Source organism: Onychomys torridus, chromosome 2 (assembly GCF_903995425.1).
Source record: "Onychomys torridus chromosome 2, mOncTor1.1, whole genome shotgun sequence".
Lineage (NCBI taxonomy): Eukaryota > Metazoa > Chordata > Mammalia > Rodentia > Cricetidae > Onychomys > Onychomys torridus.
In genome coordinates, this window is record NC_050444.1 from 40,002,967 (window position 1) to 40,016,000 (window position 13,034).

General features: G+C 45.4%; 1 protein-coding gene across 2 annotated transcripts in view; it reads left to right on the forward strand.

Annotated features, from left to right (window-relative positions):
• The first annotated feature begins 2,751 nt into the window (after nt 1-2,751).
• Nucleotides 2,752-13,034, forward strand: part of Pde7a (phosphodiesterase 7A) — an 89,345-nt gene continuing 79,062 nt past the window's right edge. For both annotated transcript variants that reach the window (XR_004944228.1, XM_036178874.1), the window contains exon 1: nt 2,752-2,948. Coding sequence is in view for 1 of the 2 variants with exons in the window: in XM_036178874.1 (XP_036034767.1) it covers nt 2,811-2,948 (138 nt within the window). In the remaining variant the exon portion in view is untranslated. The remainder of the gene's footprint in view (nt 2,949-13,034) is intronic.

Genomic DNA, 13,034 nt, shown 5'->3' on the forward strand with positions numbered 1-13,034 from the left:
TTTGTGTTGCTTTAGGTAATGGAACTTCTTTCATGATTGAAGCTTAACGTTTCTCTTGGTGGTGGTTCACTTTATGTGTCAACTTGGTAAGGCTATAGCATCCAGTTGTTTGGTACGACAGGGGTCAACACTGCCAACTGTTACACTGTGTCCATTTTAAGCAGATTATCCTTACCAAAGCAGCCGAGCCTCGTCTAGTCAGCTGGAGAATTTAGGTTTTCTGAAGCAGCAGCGACTCTGTCTAAGGACTCCACTGTGGAAATCCCGCCTGTGCAGTTTTCTCTGAGAGGTTTCAGGTCCCAGAATACAAATCAACTCTTACTGTCCGTCTGCTCCCCAGATCTCAGCTTTAGCAATCTTGAGCCAATCTCTTAAAATCTCTCTTAACACCCCCAACCCTTTCTGGTGTTTCTCTGATGAACCCTAATGCCTCCCCCAAGAACACTGAAGACAAATGAATTTCTTTCCCTGATACACTGCATGGCGTGGTGGAAAACTCAGGGCTCTGAAGGCAGACCAGAGTTTACTATAAGTGACTTCGTTTTGGAAACTGATGGCTTATCTGTAGAAATTGGATCAAATTACTTATGTGACTACAGAGTTGGGTAAAACACTGCATGGAGCGTATCTGCCAGGATTCTTTGCTCAAAGAGGTACACTGTAATGTACTTTGCTAGAGGGGTATACTGCTCAGTTGCCTACATAGTGGTGAATCTTACTATTAACTAACACTTGGATATTATTAATGTGGTATATTTTATTCAACACAAATTTTCACCAGTACCAGCTTTGTGTAGAGGTACTCAAATGGTTTTTGTTATTGCTTGAGATAGGGTTTCAATATGTAGTGTGCCTCGTTTTGAAGTCACTATGATGTCTGAGCTGACTCTTCATCCTGCTGCCTCGGTTTCCCAAGAACTGCAATTATATGTGTATGCTGCCATGTCCAATAGATGCAGAGTACATACTGCTTGAGGTTAGTTCTTGGGACGTATCTATGTAAGGTGTAGGGCACGTTTGTTTCTATGAATCTACCTCTAAGTCTGTTGTATGATAAGGATTTCCTGAAGGGTAAATGGGCAGAAGTACTCAGCAGAATCCCAAATGAGATGCTTAACACATCTACTACATGTTAAGGGAATAACTGGGGTTTCAAAGACAGTAAGACCAGGTCTGGCACTACAAGAGCTCAGTTAATGCTTCACCATCCAGGGAAGACAAATTCCACAACACAGGAGGTATCCTATAACAATGAAGGCCAGGCAAGTAAAAATACATAGGGACACACTGTTTAAATAGTAAGAGAATACACCTTTGTTCGTTTATCTGATCATGTGTATTCAGTACTCGACTTATATCATCATTAAGCTCAGGCTCAGCACTGTACTTCTAAAGGCCTGCCACTTTGCCAATGATCTCAAATAACTGGGAGACTAGATGCCCTGAGAAATGATCCAAATCCATTTTGCCAGCAGGGGAGAGATTGTTCAGGTTGAAGAATCTAATGCCGAAAGCATCAGGAACAGTCAGTTCCTGCTGAAAAGCTTTGGCAGTTTGGGCCAGAAACTTGGCAAAAAACACACACACAAAAAAACAAAAAACAAAACAAAACAAGAAAAAAAAAAAAACAAGCAAAACAGGTGAAGAGCTTTTCCTGTATCCTAAACAGCAAATGCTAACAAAGAAGCAACACGTTTGGCTAGAGGAACTTTCGGTCTCTCTGTCCCCTTTGTCTTCTCGATCTCGTCATTTCTCATCTTTTTTTCTTGGTGGCAGAATTTTGCTTCTAAGCCTCGGAGTTTCCCCTCATCAGTCAAAGACCCTCATCACTCTGGAGTTTTTGGCCCCTATGGCCTGGGGCCTCACCTGCCAAGGCCAGCCTCGGGAGCCTTGCCTGGCTAGGGCATGGGCGGTGACGTAGCGGGAGGACCGTGCCCGCGAGGCCTGCTGACGTCACCGCCGCAGCGGACTCCCGGGAAGCCCTAGGACCGGAATTCCAGGAGGGGAAGCGTGCGGTGCCCCGCCGGGGCGGGCCGGGCTGAGCGCGATGAGGGCGCCCGGTGCTTCGGGCTTTGGGGAGCCGGGCGGACTTAACAGCGCCCGTCGCGTAGGCCGCACAAACTCCGGGTCCGTGCGCCCGAGGATGCCCCGCGCCACACTCCTGCGCACGCGCCGCGGGTTGCTGCGGGGAGGCGGGAGGGGCCGGCGCGGCGCGGGGCGCGGCGCAGAGTGGCGAGGACGCAGGCAGCCTAGTCCCGGCCACCAGCGGGCTCCCGGGCGCTGCTGCAGCGGCGGCGGCGGCGGCGGCGGCGGCGGCGGCGCGGGGCGCGGGGCCTGCGGCGCGGCGTCGTGACGTCACGGTGGCGGCGGCCGTGGTTGGCGCAGGGTCCGCTGCTGCAAAGTGTGAATTACGCCGGGCTCGCGCCGCCGGCGGAGTGGAGTGAGGCTCGGGGAGGGGAGGGGCAGGGCTCCGGCGGCCGAGCTGCTCGCTGCTCCGCTGCTCCGCGCCCGTGCACCGTGCACCGGGCCCCGGACCGCTCTCGCGCCGCGGAGCCCCGGGCCGGCTGCTTCCCCTGGAACGCCGCCCGCCTGTCCTGCTCGGTCCCCACCCCCGGCCCCTGGTCGCCCGCTGCAGCCCCTTCCCGCCGCCAGCGGCGCGGAGGGCTGGGAGGCGTCCGCGGCCGTCTGCGCCGCCCGCCCGCCCCGCGCGCCCCTCGGTCCCGGGTCCCCGCGGCGCGGCCCCCTCGCAGCGCAGGGGCGGGCGGCCGCGGACTGGCGGGCGCCGCGCGGAGGCAAGGCGGGCGTGTTCAATGGAAGTATGCTACCAGCTGCCGGTGCTGCCCCTGGACAGGCCGGTCCCCCAGCACGTCCTCAGCCGCCGAGGAGCCATCAGCTTCAGCTCCAGCTCCGCGCTCTTCGGCTGCCCGCATCCCCGGCAGCTCTCGCAGGTAACCGCCGCCCCGGGGCCCGCACCCCGCGGCTCAGCGCTTTTGTCTTCTCTCGGAGGGGACTCGGGCCATTGTTCGGGCACTGTAAGCTGCTCGGTCCATCTCCCGGTGGACAGCCTTTCACCCTGGGCCGGGCTCCGTGTCCTCGGCCTCTGCGACCCCCCGCCCGGTGCTAGCCCGTCACTCCCGCTGCTAGCCCCAGCAGTGACTTTGTCCCTCTGCTCCTTTCTCCGCACCTCTTTCGAGTTGGGCCCCTGGTCCCGTAGCGGTGACCCGGAGTACACCTGTTCGCCCCCGCCCCCTGGCCCTCCCCCCACACCTGCGCGGGTTCGCGTGCCTTGCAGTGCGGCGCTGGTCCTGAGGTTCTCAGAACAATGGGCCTAGATGTCCCATTGTGGTCCTCACCCGAACTGCTTCCTTTTAGCGGATGGGCCTTAGGTGCCAGGAACTCGTGTGCAAAGTTGATGGTTTCGAATCAGTTTTCTCATTTGATGAAGGAGTTTTTAGGAGAGAAACCACCGATGAGCATTCACAAGGACTTTGTTTCCGATGGCCCAACACCAGTTGCTCCTGAACATTTTTTATTTTTTTTTCTATGAAGTCCTTGGCTCAACTCCGTAGTTGGGTTAATTTTGGTTGCCAGATTTAGAATAACGAGACAGAAGAATTTTACTTTGTTTACATATGAACCGGGTGCCCTCACTGCCTTCTGCCAGAAGTTCTGTGTTTATGAGGTTTACTTTGGGGATGGATACTGGGGGAGTGTACTTAGAGTCTCTCTCACACTTGCTAGGCTAGCATTCCAACCAGTGAGCCCCAACCATTTATTTGTTTGTTTATTGTTTATTTACTTATGGCAGAACCTTTCTATACAGCCCTACCTTTAACTCATGATACTCCTGCTTCAGACTTTCAATTAGCAGGCCTGAGCCATCATGCTGGGTCCCATGATCGTTTTGTAAAATAAAATATTCTAATTTTTCCTGTTACTTAGTATTACCTTTTATGGCAGCCTATTTTCTCCCCTCAATTATATTGTAAGTATCATGAGCAAGGTATTTTTAAATTTTATTTATTTATTTTTGGTTTTTCAAGATAGGATTTCTCTGTGTAGACCATGCTGCCCTCAAACTCAGATATCCACCTGGCTCTGCCTCCCAAGTGCTGGGGTAAAGGCGTGCGCCACCGACTGCCCAGCTTAATTAAAGGTCTTTAGTGGAAGTAACTTTTTTATTTCTAAATACTCTTGACTTCCTCAGATCACCAGGCATGGCAGACACCCACTTTCAGTTACGTGTAAATAGTAAAGGCAATCGCTTTATATAAAGTTATTCTGTCTGTTAAATGTTCCTGCTCCCCGAGGAGGATATGAACAAGAGGAGGCTTCCAAGGGATGGAAAATCAGGCTGATCCCAAGAGTTTTACCCAGCGTCGTAATTAACCCACAAAGACCAATTTAAGCTTCATTTTTTTTTCATCACTCATTCCTAGACTAAGGGTATTTAAATGGGTATCGGAATTTTAAAACCACGATGTTGACACATAAAGCTGATCCTGTAGAGTGATACCTATTTTACCAGCTCTTAAAACTTGGTAACAATTTCTAGGTCTCCAGAGAGTATGTTGGAACTCCTTAGGTTTGAGACAGAAATTTCTCATTAATGAAGATTTTATTTCCTGAACAACATTGCTCAGTTGTTACAGGGAATATAAACTTATCCAGAGGCTAAGATGGGTATATTATCCCTATCAAGGCTTTGTGTACCACATAATAATAAATTGTGTGTTGATACTGAGTACTTTGCGGGTAGATGGGGATATGTAATGGGAAAAAAGGGTAGATAATCTTGGAATCATATTCAGAGCTTTTTAAAACAGGCATTTGATTGAATCACAGGCTTTCATTACCCATGAATCTTTAGTTCCTAAGCTTAAGGTTACAGAACTTGGCAGAAGTTTAGGTGGTTTTGTAATTTTATTTAAGAGACTTAATTTTTTTCTTTCAGTTACTAAGTACAATTTTAATTACAATTTTTTATTTTAAAATAGGTTCAAAACTAGCTCTCATTCTAGTTATTTATTTTCACCACAGTACAGGAGCCCAGCTCATGGTAGGTATGTAATAAACATTTGAATGAATGAATAGATGAAATCACCTCAGACTGAGCTGAGCATCACTTGTGAATAGGAAACAATCAGAGATCAATGTAGAATAAGGGGTCATTATCCAAAATTTGGTTTCAAACATGTGATTGTAGATTAGAAAATGACCCAGACAACTAGCACGAAAAAATTTGAGCAGGTAGCACAGGTACTTGCTGCCAGATCATGGAAGCCTGACTGTCCGAGTTCAGTCCTCAGAACCCTCAGAAAGGTGGAGGGAGAGAACTGGATCTGCATAGTTGTCCTCGGCCTCCACATTGTGGCCCCCCCCCCACACACCATAATAAAATTTAAAACAAGACTCTGAGCAACCAAAATAGATTTTAGCATCATCTCTCTCAAAGCCTGTGAGGTTGAGCAAACTTTTCAGAGTAGCAGGGAATTGGGAATGGAGTTACAAGCAGCTCCAGGCCGATCACCCTGACAGAAACACAGATTGACAGCTGACCTACCACAAGTGAGGGATGGGAAGAAGTTTCCCAAGCTGGTATGAGTTTTAAAGGCATTGTTGGGATATTTAGCTTATGGACTTGAGTGTTGTGGAACAAAGTGATTATTAGTCAGAAAATGCTGCACAAAGTCAGATTTTCCCAGTTAAAAGATTCAGCCTGTGGGGCAAAAAAGATTTGTGTGCCAGTTAATGCTTTGTGCTCAGAAGTAAAGCTTCCTGGAGAACTCACCTCTGCAGCACTGGCTTTTCTTAGGCGGAGGCATTGGCATTGTATCTTAAACCAGTCATTATGCTACTTTCCAAACAACTAATAAGAAGTTCTTTAATTATTTGAAAAGTGAGGACAATAAATGAATCCTGTGTGTTGCCATTTTGGATGCCTGTTACATAGAGGAGTTTAAATGTTAGTCTTTCAGAACAAAATTCATATTTGAAAGGAAATAAGGTATAAATTGTGCTGTATTCACCATTGGTGTTTTACATATTTATGGTTCATTAAGTGTGAGAGTTGAGTAGTGTGTTGATGGGGGTGCTGGGGCACTGCACTTGGGGGTGTTAGTCGGGTTTGGAGGCTGTATGGGCTAGTTCTGTGTCAGCATGGCACAAGCTAGAGTTATTTGAGAACCTCAGTTGAGAAGATGCTCTACCGGATTGGCCTGTGGGCAGCCTATGGTGCATATTTTTGATTGATTAATGATGGATGAAGAAGGGCCCAGCTTACTGTGGTGGTGCCTCCCTTGGGCTGAGGGTTCTGAGTACTATAAGAAAGCAGGCTGGGGATTTAGCTCAGTGGTAGAGCGCTTGCCTAGCAAGCGCAAGGCCCTGGGTTCCATCCTCAGCTCAAAAAAAAAAAAAGAAAGAAAGAAAGCAGGCTGAGCAAGCCATGAGAATAAGCCAGTAAGCGGCACTCCTCCATGGCCTCTCCACCTGTTCTGCCATCATGTTCTGGCCCAGCTTCCCTGGATGATGATCTATAGATGGAGGTGCTTTGGTCATGGTGCTCTACCATAGCAACAGAAAATTTATTTGTGTTAGAAATTTGAGGTTTAGTTTTTAAAATGTAAAAATGTAAGCACTTTGACTGAACGAAGTATTAGGATGCGGAATATGAATATAAGCTACTATCTATAGTCTCATTGTGGTGTTCCAGCTGGGCTGGAGCTCACGGTGTACTTCAGGCTGGCCTCAAAGCTTTACGCTTCCTACCTTTGCCTCCAATCTCATTTTGAATTCTTGTGGGGTTGTTTCCTCTCCCCGTGCCCCATTTTGGTTGTTTGAAACAAGGTCTTGGGTAGCCAGGCTGATCTTGAACTAATTCTACAGCTGGAGACTTTTGAACTTCTCTTCCTCCTACTTTGAACTTCCGCAGTCCTGGACTCACATGTATGCAGCACTGTGTGAAAAGTCTTTCTTTAAGACACTATTTCATACCAAGAAAGACCCACAGAACACTTATCAGACTCTGTATTAGATGTTAGGAGATGTAAAGGAGTCATAATTACAAAACCACCTTGAGATTGCTGTCTTAACAGTTTGCTTTCTTTTTTTTTTCCCTTTGTGTACAGATTGAGAAAAAAATCTGTGGGGTTATTAGCATGTTATCAAGTGTGATGAACCACCTAGGTCCTGGGATAAGCTGCGGTAACCCAGTACAGTCATTGACCTTTCGGCCAAGGCTGAAGATTAAGTAGGTGTTTGTAGACAAATTAGTAAACTAGGGGGAAGGGGAGAAAGGGTGCGTTGTGTGGACATCTGTGGAGATGAGTGCTGCTTGTTAAGTCTTCTGTGATTTTGTACGTTCTCTGAACTCCCCAGTGTGAAGTCACTAACTATGTGGTGGACAGTTGAAATGTGGGTATGACTAAGGGCATGACACGTTAGCTGAGTTAATGAAATAACTGTGTAGTTAGTGGCTGAGCAGACGCCAGAGCAAGTGTATAGGTCCTTGCTTGCTGATGGTTAGCAGGATGTCAGGTTGATGGATCAGCAGCACATTCTTCAAATGTTGAACATTTTCTGCCAAGCTTTTGTTGTACGTAAAACTCCCTTTAATAGATGCCTTCATGCATGTTAGATAAAGTCTTTGGAATCACTAGCTCATGTCAGAAGGTAAGAACATTGTTCTGGCTTTCTGTACAAGCTCTGTCCTTTCATGTATGAAGATAAATAATCATACTACTTTCGTCTCTGCTCATATGTCACCAGACTTTATAAATATTTGCTCCTGTAGTAGATGGGCTGCATCTGGGTTTGTTTTGATGAGAGTAAGCGAGAGTTTGTGCTTTCTGAAGTGTTGTTTGAACTATTTGCATTTTTCTAGGGAAATTTATTTTTCATGTCTTTCAATCCTTTGTAACTACTCCAAATCCAGCATCCGTTTATAAGTGTGCATTATGCAACATTGTTAACATTGACTCTTCACAAAGCTACCCATGAACGCTGGTCCAGAAAGTTTTGATTGCTGCTCCATGGCTCCACCTACTGGTAGAGATGGATCTTAATTTTCAGAAGATAATGACTATATGGTTGCTAACTTGGTAGCTTGAGTTTCAACAAAGCCTACCACTACTCAGATTTTGAATAGACCAAAGTACTGCTTTGGACCATTAAAAGTATTTGGTAGCCGGGCGGCGGTGGTGGCACACACCTTTAATCCCAGCACTCGGGAGGCAGAGCCAGGCGGATCTCTGTGAGTTCGAGGCCAGCCTGGTCTCTAAAGCGAGTTCCAGGAAAGGCGCAAAGCTACACAGAGAAACCCTGTCTCGAAAAACAAAAAACAAAAAAAAAAAGTATTTGGTAGCTGGGGCGGCGGTGGCACAGACCTTTAATCCCAACACTTGGGGGGCAGAGCCAGGTGGATCTCTGAGTTCGAGGCCAGGCTGGTCTACAGGCACCAAAACTACATGGAGAAATCCTGTCTTGAAAAACAAAAACAAACAAACAAAAAAGTATTTGGCAAATTTGGTGCCTAATGAAGAAACATTGTCCTTTCTTAAATAATAAAAATAATAATTACTGTTTATTTCGGAGTAACATGTACATGTCTGGTTGTTTAGCTGATACTTTTAATCTTTATAAATGCTCTCTGTAAAATAAGTGGTATTACTCCCGTTTGTGCCCAGTAGTAAACAGAGCTGTGGGCTATGAAATACCTTGATTTCTTCCAACTGCCTTACTCTTACTAATTTTACCTGTCTCCGTGATGATGGTAAGTGGACTATTGTCAGAATTTTAGGTTCACGGATTATGAATTGTGATAGCCTGTAACTATGAGTAAAGAAAATGAATTGGACACAATTTGGTCACTGTTTGAGGTGATAACCTTCACTCGGGGCTTTCCAGAGCATCTTGGAAGTATTTCAGTCCAGAGGCCATGTTCTAAGGAAGATATAACTAAATCATGTGACCCAGGAGAGTGAGAGATTGGAATCCACTTTGTTTGATGTGTGACTAAAGAAATTAGAGACACTTTATCTGAAGGGAAAAGGGCACACTTCATCCAGGAGGATTTGAATTGGAAGTGTACGGTGCTGTGCATGTGGTGGAGTACTGCAGTCTTCTTGCATCTGCAGCTCTGGTTGAGTTGGAGGTGGACGGTGCTGTGCATGTGGTGGAGTACTGCAGTCTTCTTGCATCTGCAGCTCTGGTTGAGTTGGAGGTGGACAATGCTGTGCATGTGGTGGAGTACTGCTGTCTTCCTGCATCTGCAGCTCTGGTTGAGTTGGAGGTGGACGGTGCTGTGCATGGTAGTGGAGTACTGCTGTCTTCCTGCATCTGCAGCTCTGGTTGAGATGGAGGTGGATGGTGCTGTGCATGGTGGTGGAATACTGCTGTCTTCCTGCATCTGCAGCTCTGGTTGAGTTGGAGGTGGACGGTGCTGTGCATGTGGTGGAGTACTGCTGTCTTCTTGCATCCACAGCTCTGGCTGAGTTGGAGGTGGACAGTGCTGTGCATGTGGTGGAGTACTGCTGTCTTCTTGCATCCACAGCTCTGGCTTGGGAATGAGAGGAGGAGAAAGGAGGAAGATAGATCTGGACTTGTCCTGTAACCCCACTTGTTGCATCCTGTTTGCATTTTGTGTCAAGTGTATCTAATGTAGAGAAAACAGAAGCTTCATGTTGTCATTTTTCAAGGTAACACAACTGGGTTTTGGGAGTGGCTTAAACTCCAAGTCGTGACTTTAGTCTGTGCATTCTCTTTTGCTTCATTTTACTACATGTGAAAGCATGTGTGTTAGTAACGTTTCTGTTGCTGTGAAGAGACACCATGACCAAGGTAACTTAGAGAAGAAAGCATTTAATTGGGGGCTTGGTGACAGTTTCAGCGAGTGAGTTTGTGATCATCATGGCAGGAAGTATGGAGCAGTTGCTGAGAACTTACACCCTGATCCACAGGCCGAGAGACTGGGCCTGGCCTGCCCCTGTGGCACACCTCTGAAAGGCCACACCCCCGATCCTTCCTAAACGATTCACCATCTGAGAGCCCTATGGGGGCCATCTTCATTCAGACCACATAGTGTATTACTGAGTATGGATGGAAAGAGGACCCATAGCAGGGAACAGTGAGGACTGGAAGAGGGACCGTAACCGAACACTTAATGAAGTATTAAAGTGTTTCATTAGTTACTTTGAACTCTAAAATACCAGGGAGTCAGCTAAGCTTGGAGACTGGCCTGTCTGAAGCATCACTCTGAACTTTTAAAGGGATGTCCCATTCTAACTTTGTTACTCTTACGCTGCCTTTTTTCTTTTTCTTTTTAGGTTTCAAATTTACAATTTTGTTTTATAAATTGAAAGTTATATTTATGGGATAATACCATATAATATGTAGTATTATATAATATGGAACAGAGTTGTAAATTATTGTGTGTTTCTTCAGAGTGACAGATGAATTAAATAAATGCTTAGAGAATGAATGCTTTTAGTTGAGATTTTACTTTTAGGACTCTATTCTGGTTACTAGAATTAGAAATGTTGATAAAGATTAATTGTCAAGGATATTTATCCCATTATTTGCCATTGTGAAAAATTAGGAACAACAAATAATTGCTAAACGGCTAAGTACAGTTTTCTTGTTATGGAATATGGTAATTAAATCATTCTGTGTTATACAGCTACTTAAATGCTTTGAAGAGCTTAAAATATAATAGTTCAGATCACATATAGTGAAATACATTAGTGTTTTTCTTATTTTATAATGTATAGCTACTCAAGTGAATTAAAGAATATTTAATTGCATGAAAAAATGCTTAAAACATAATTAAGTGAAGAAAATTTGGAATATCCTAGAATTTCCCAATTTAACTACAAAAAAAATCTCAATGTATATAGGTATGCACACACACAAACACGCTTGCAAGAAGAAAAAGCTGGCCTTATCTCCAAATGTTAACACTGTCTCAGGATGATGAAATTGAAGTAATTTCTATTTTTTATTTAGAAGGTTTACATAATCAGTTTACATTGCTAGTTTGTCAACAGAATTCTTTCAGATCAGTATTTAGGAGTGAAGAAGTGAAGCCAGCTGTTTGGGGGTGAGGTTGCTGGCAGATAGAGTGGGCTGCCTCATGGGATTGTAAGCTCTTCTTTGGTGATGATGGAGTCATCACGACGTTCCCAGGGGGAACTGACTCCTCTGCTTCCTTCCAGGTTTACCATTTCACAATGCTCTGGGTTACTCCAGTTCCACGGCTCTGCTTGTGTAGCTCTGCTCATTATGAAGCAGTTTCATCCTGTAGGGGAGAGACTGGGAAATAACGTGGAATTGTTGGGAGGAACTATCAGATCACAGCTAATGAGGTGGTCTTCAAAATGGCACTGGAGAGGGGAGGACTGGGCAGTCAGGTCGTGGGGTCAGATAGTCCTACTTTTGAAGTTTGGGAGAGCCTGCAGATCATGAAGCAAGTGACAAATCACAGGCAAGCTTTTCCTCCCTTCCTCCCTGCCTTCCTGCTTACTCTTTGCCTGTCACAGGCCAACAAGAGCTCCACTGCTGACCGCATCCCTTAGGCTTCTGCTCTGACCTGCTCCGGCAGGAGGAGGTAAAGCATCAGGCCAGTGCAGGCCACAGTGAGGAGGCAGGCCACGCATGCTCGTGGGAGGTGGAGACCCTTACTGCTCCGACTCCTCCAGGGAGTGTCCTCCGGGCTTCAGTATTTGGAAGTGATAAAATGTTTGGTTTGTTATTTAACTCACAATTTAAAACGTTCTTGTTAAAATTTAAATGTGTAGCAGTTCAACATCCTCCACCCATTAAAAACACATGAACAGCTCATGACTTTGTCAGTTTTATATTTCCTTTTCTCTCTGATCTCTTATTCTCTCTACATGTTATTATTCTAGTAAATGCGTTTAGACTTGAACATTTTTGTTAGTCATTATAACATACTTCTCAGCAAATGGAGGCGTAAGCTTTCCCACAAACTCAGGGCATGGAATGAGGAGTGCTTGAGTTTCACCAGTCACCTAGTTCTGGATTCCAGGACACAATCCTAATGCAAAATTCTAATGTAAAAATACTGAATTGGCCAGGCGGTGGTGACACACACCTGTAATGCCTGCATTCCACGTCAAGGCAGGAGGATCCAAGGTTCGTGGTCAGTCTCAGCTGCATGGTGAGTTTGAGGCTAGCCTGGGTTGAGACTGCAAACACATCCAATCAGGGCTCCGTCAACGTCAGATTTATTAACGTCTGAGTTACTGCTGCACTCATGGCTAAGAGTAGAAAATTTAAAAACTGTGAATCACAAAATTTTTAATAAGTATTAAAGTCAAATTTTGCCAGACATGCATTTTCAGTGGTACAGATGGTTTTGATTTCAGTGATATTTTATCTATCCATTTATATTAATCACCAGAAAATGTGGAGTCTTGTATTGATTCTGTTCTTTTTTTGCCTTACTACTGAAAGTTTGTTAGTTTTTCATTATTATAAAATACCAGAGACAAGTAACTTATAAAGAGACAAGGCTTACTTTGTTTCACATTTGATACATTTCAATTCATGATCAGTTCTGTTGCCTTTGAGCCTGCGGTGAGGCAGCATATCATGTTGAGGGCCCATGTTATAATAAAATCTCCTCTCTTGGCCAGGAAGTTAGTAGGGGAAAAAGCTAGGGTCCCACTGTTCCCCTTTCAGGGCACACTGCTGCAGACCTGATGCCTCCTAACATTGCCATGCTGGGAATCAGTACTTTACTACCTAGAACTTGGAAGACAGATCAGATCCAACTATCGCAATTTTTATTTATTTATTTCTTTATTTTTTGAGACAAGGTGTCTTTGTGGAGTCCTGCAACTCAAACTCAGAGCTGCCTCTGCCTCTGCCTCTGCCTCCCGAAGGCTGGGGTTAAAGGTGTGTGCTGCCACACCCTGCTCTGAAACCTAATTTTTGAATTTATTAGATTGGAGCAGTGGCTCTGTGGTTAAGAGTACTTGCTGATCTTGCAAATAACCCAGTTTCAGTTTCCAGCA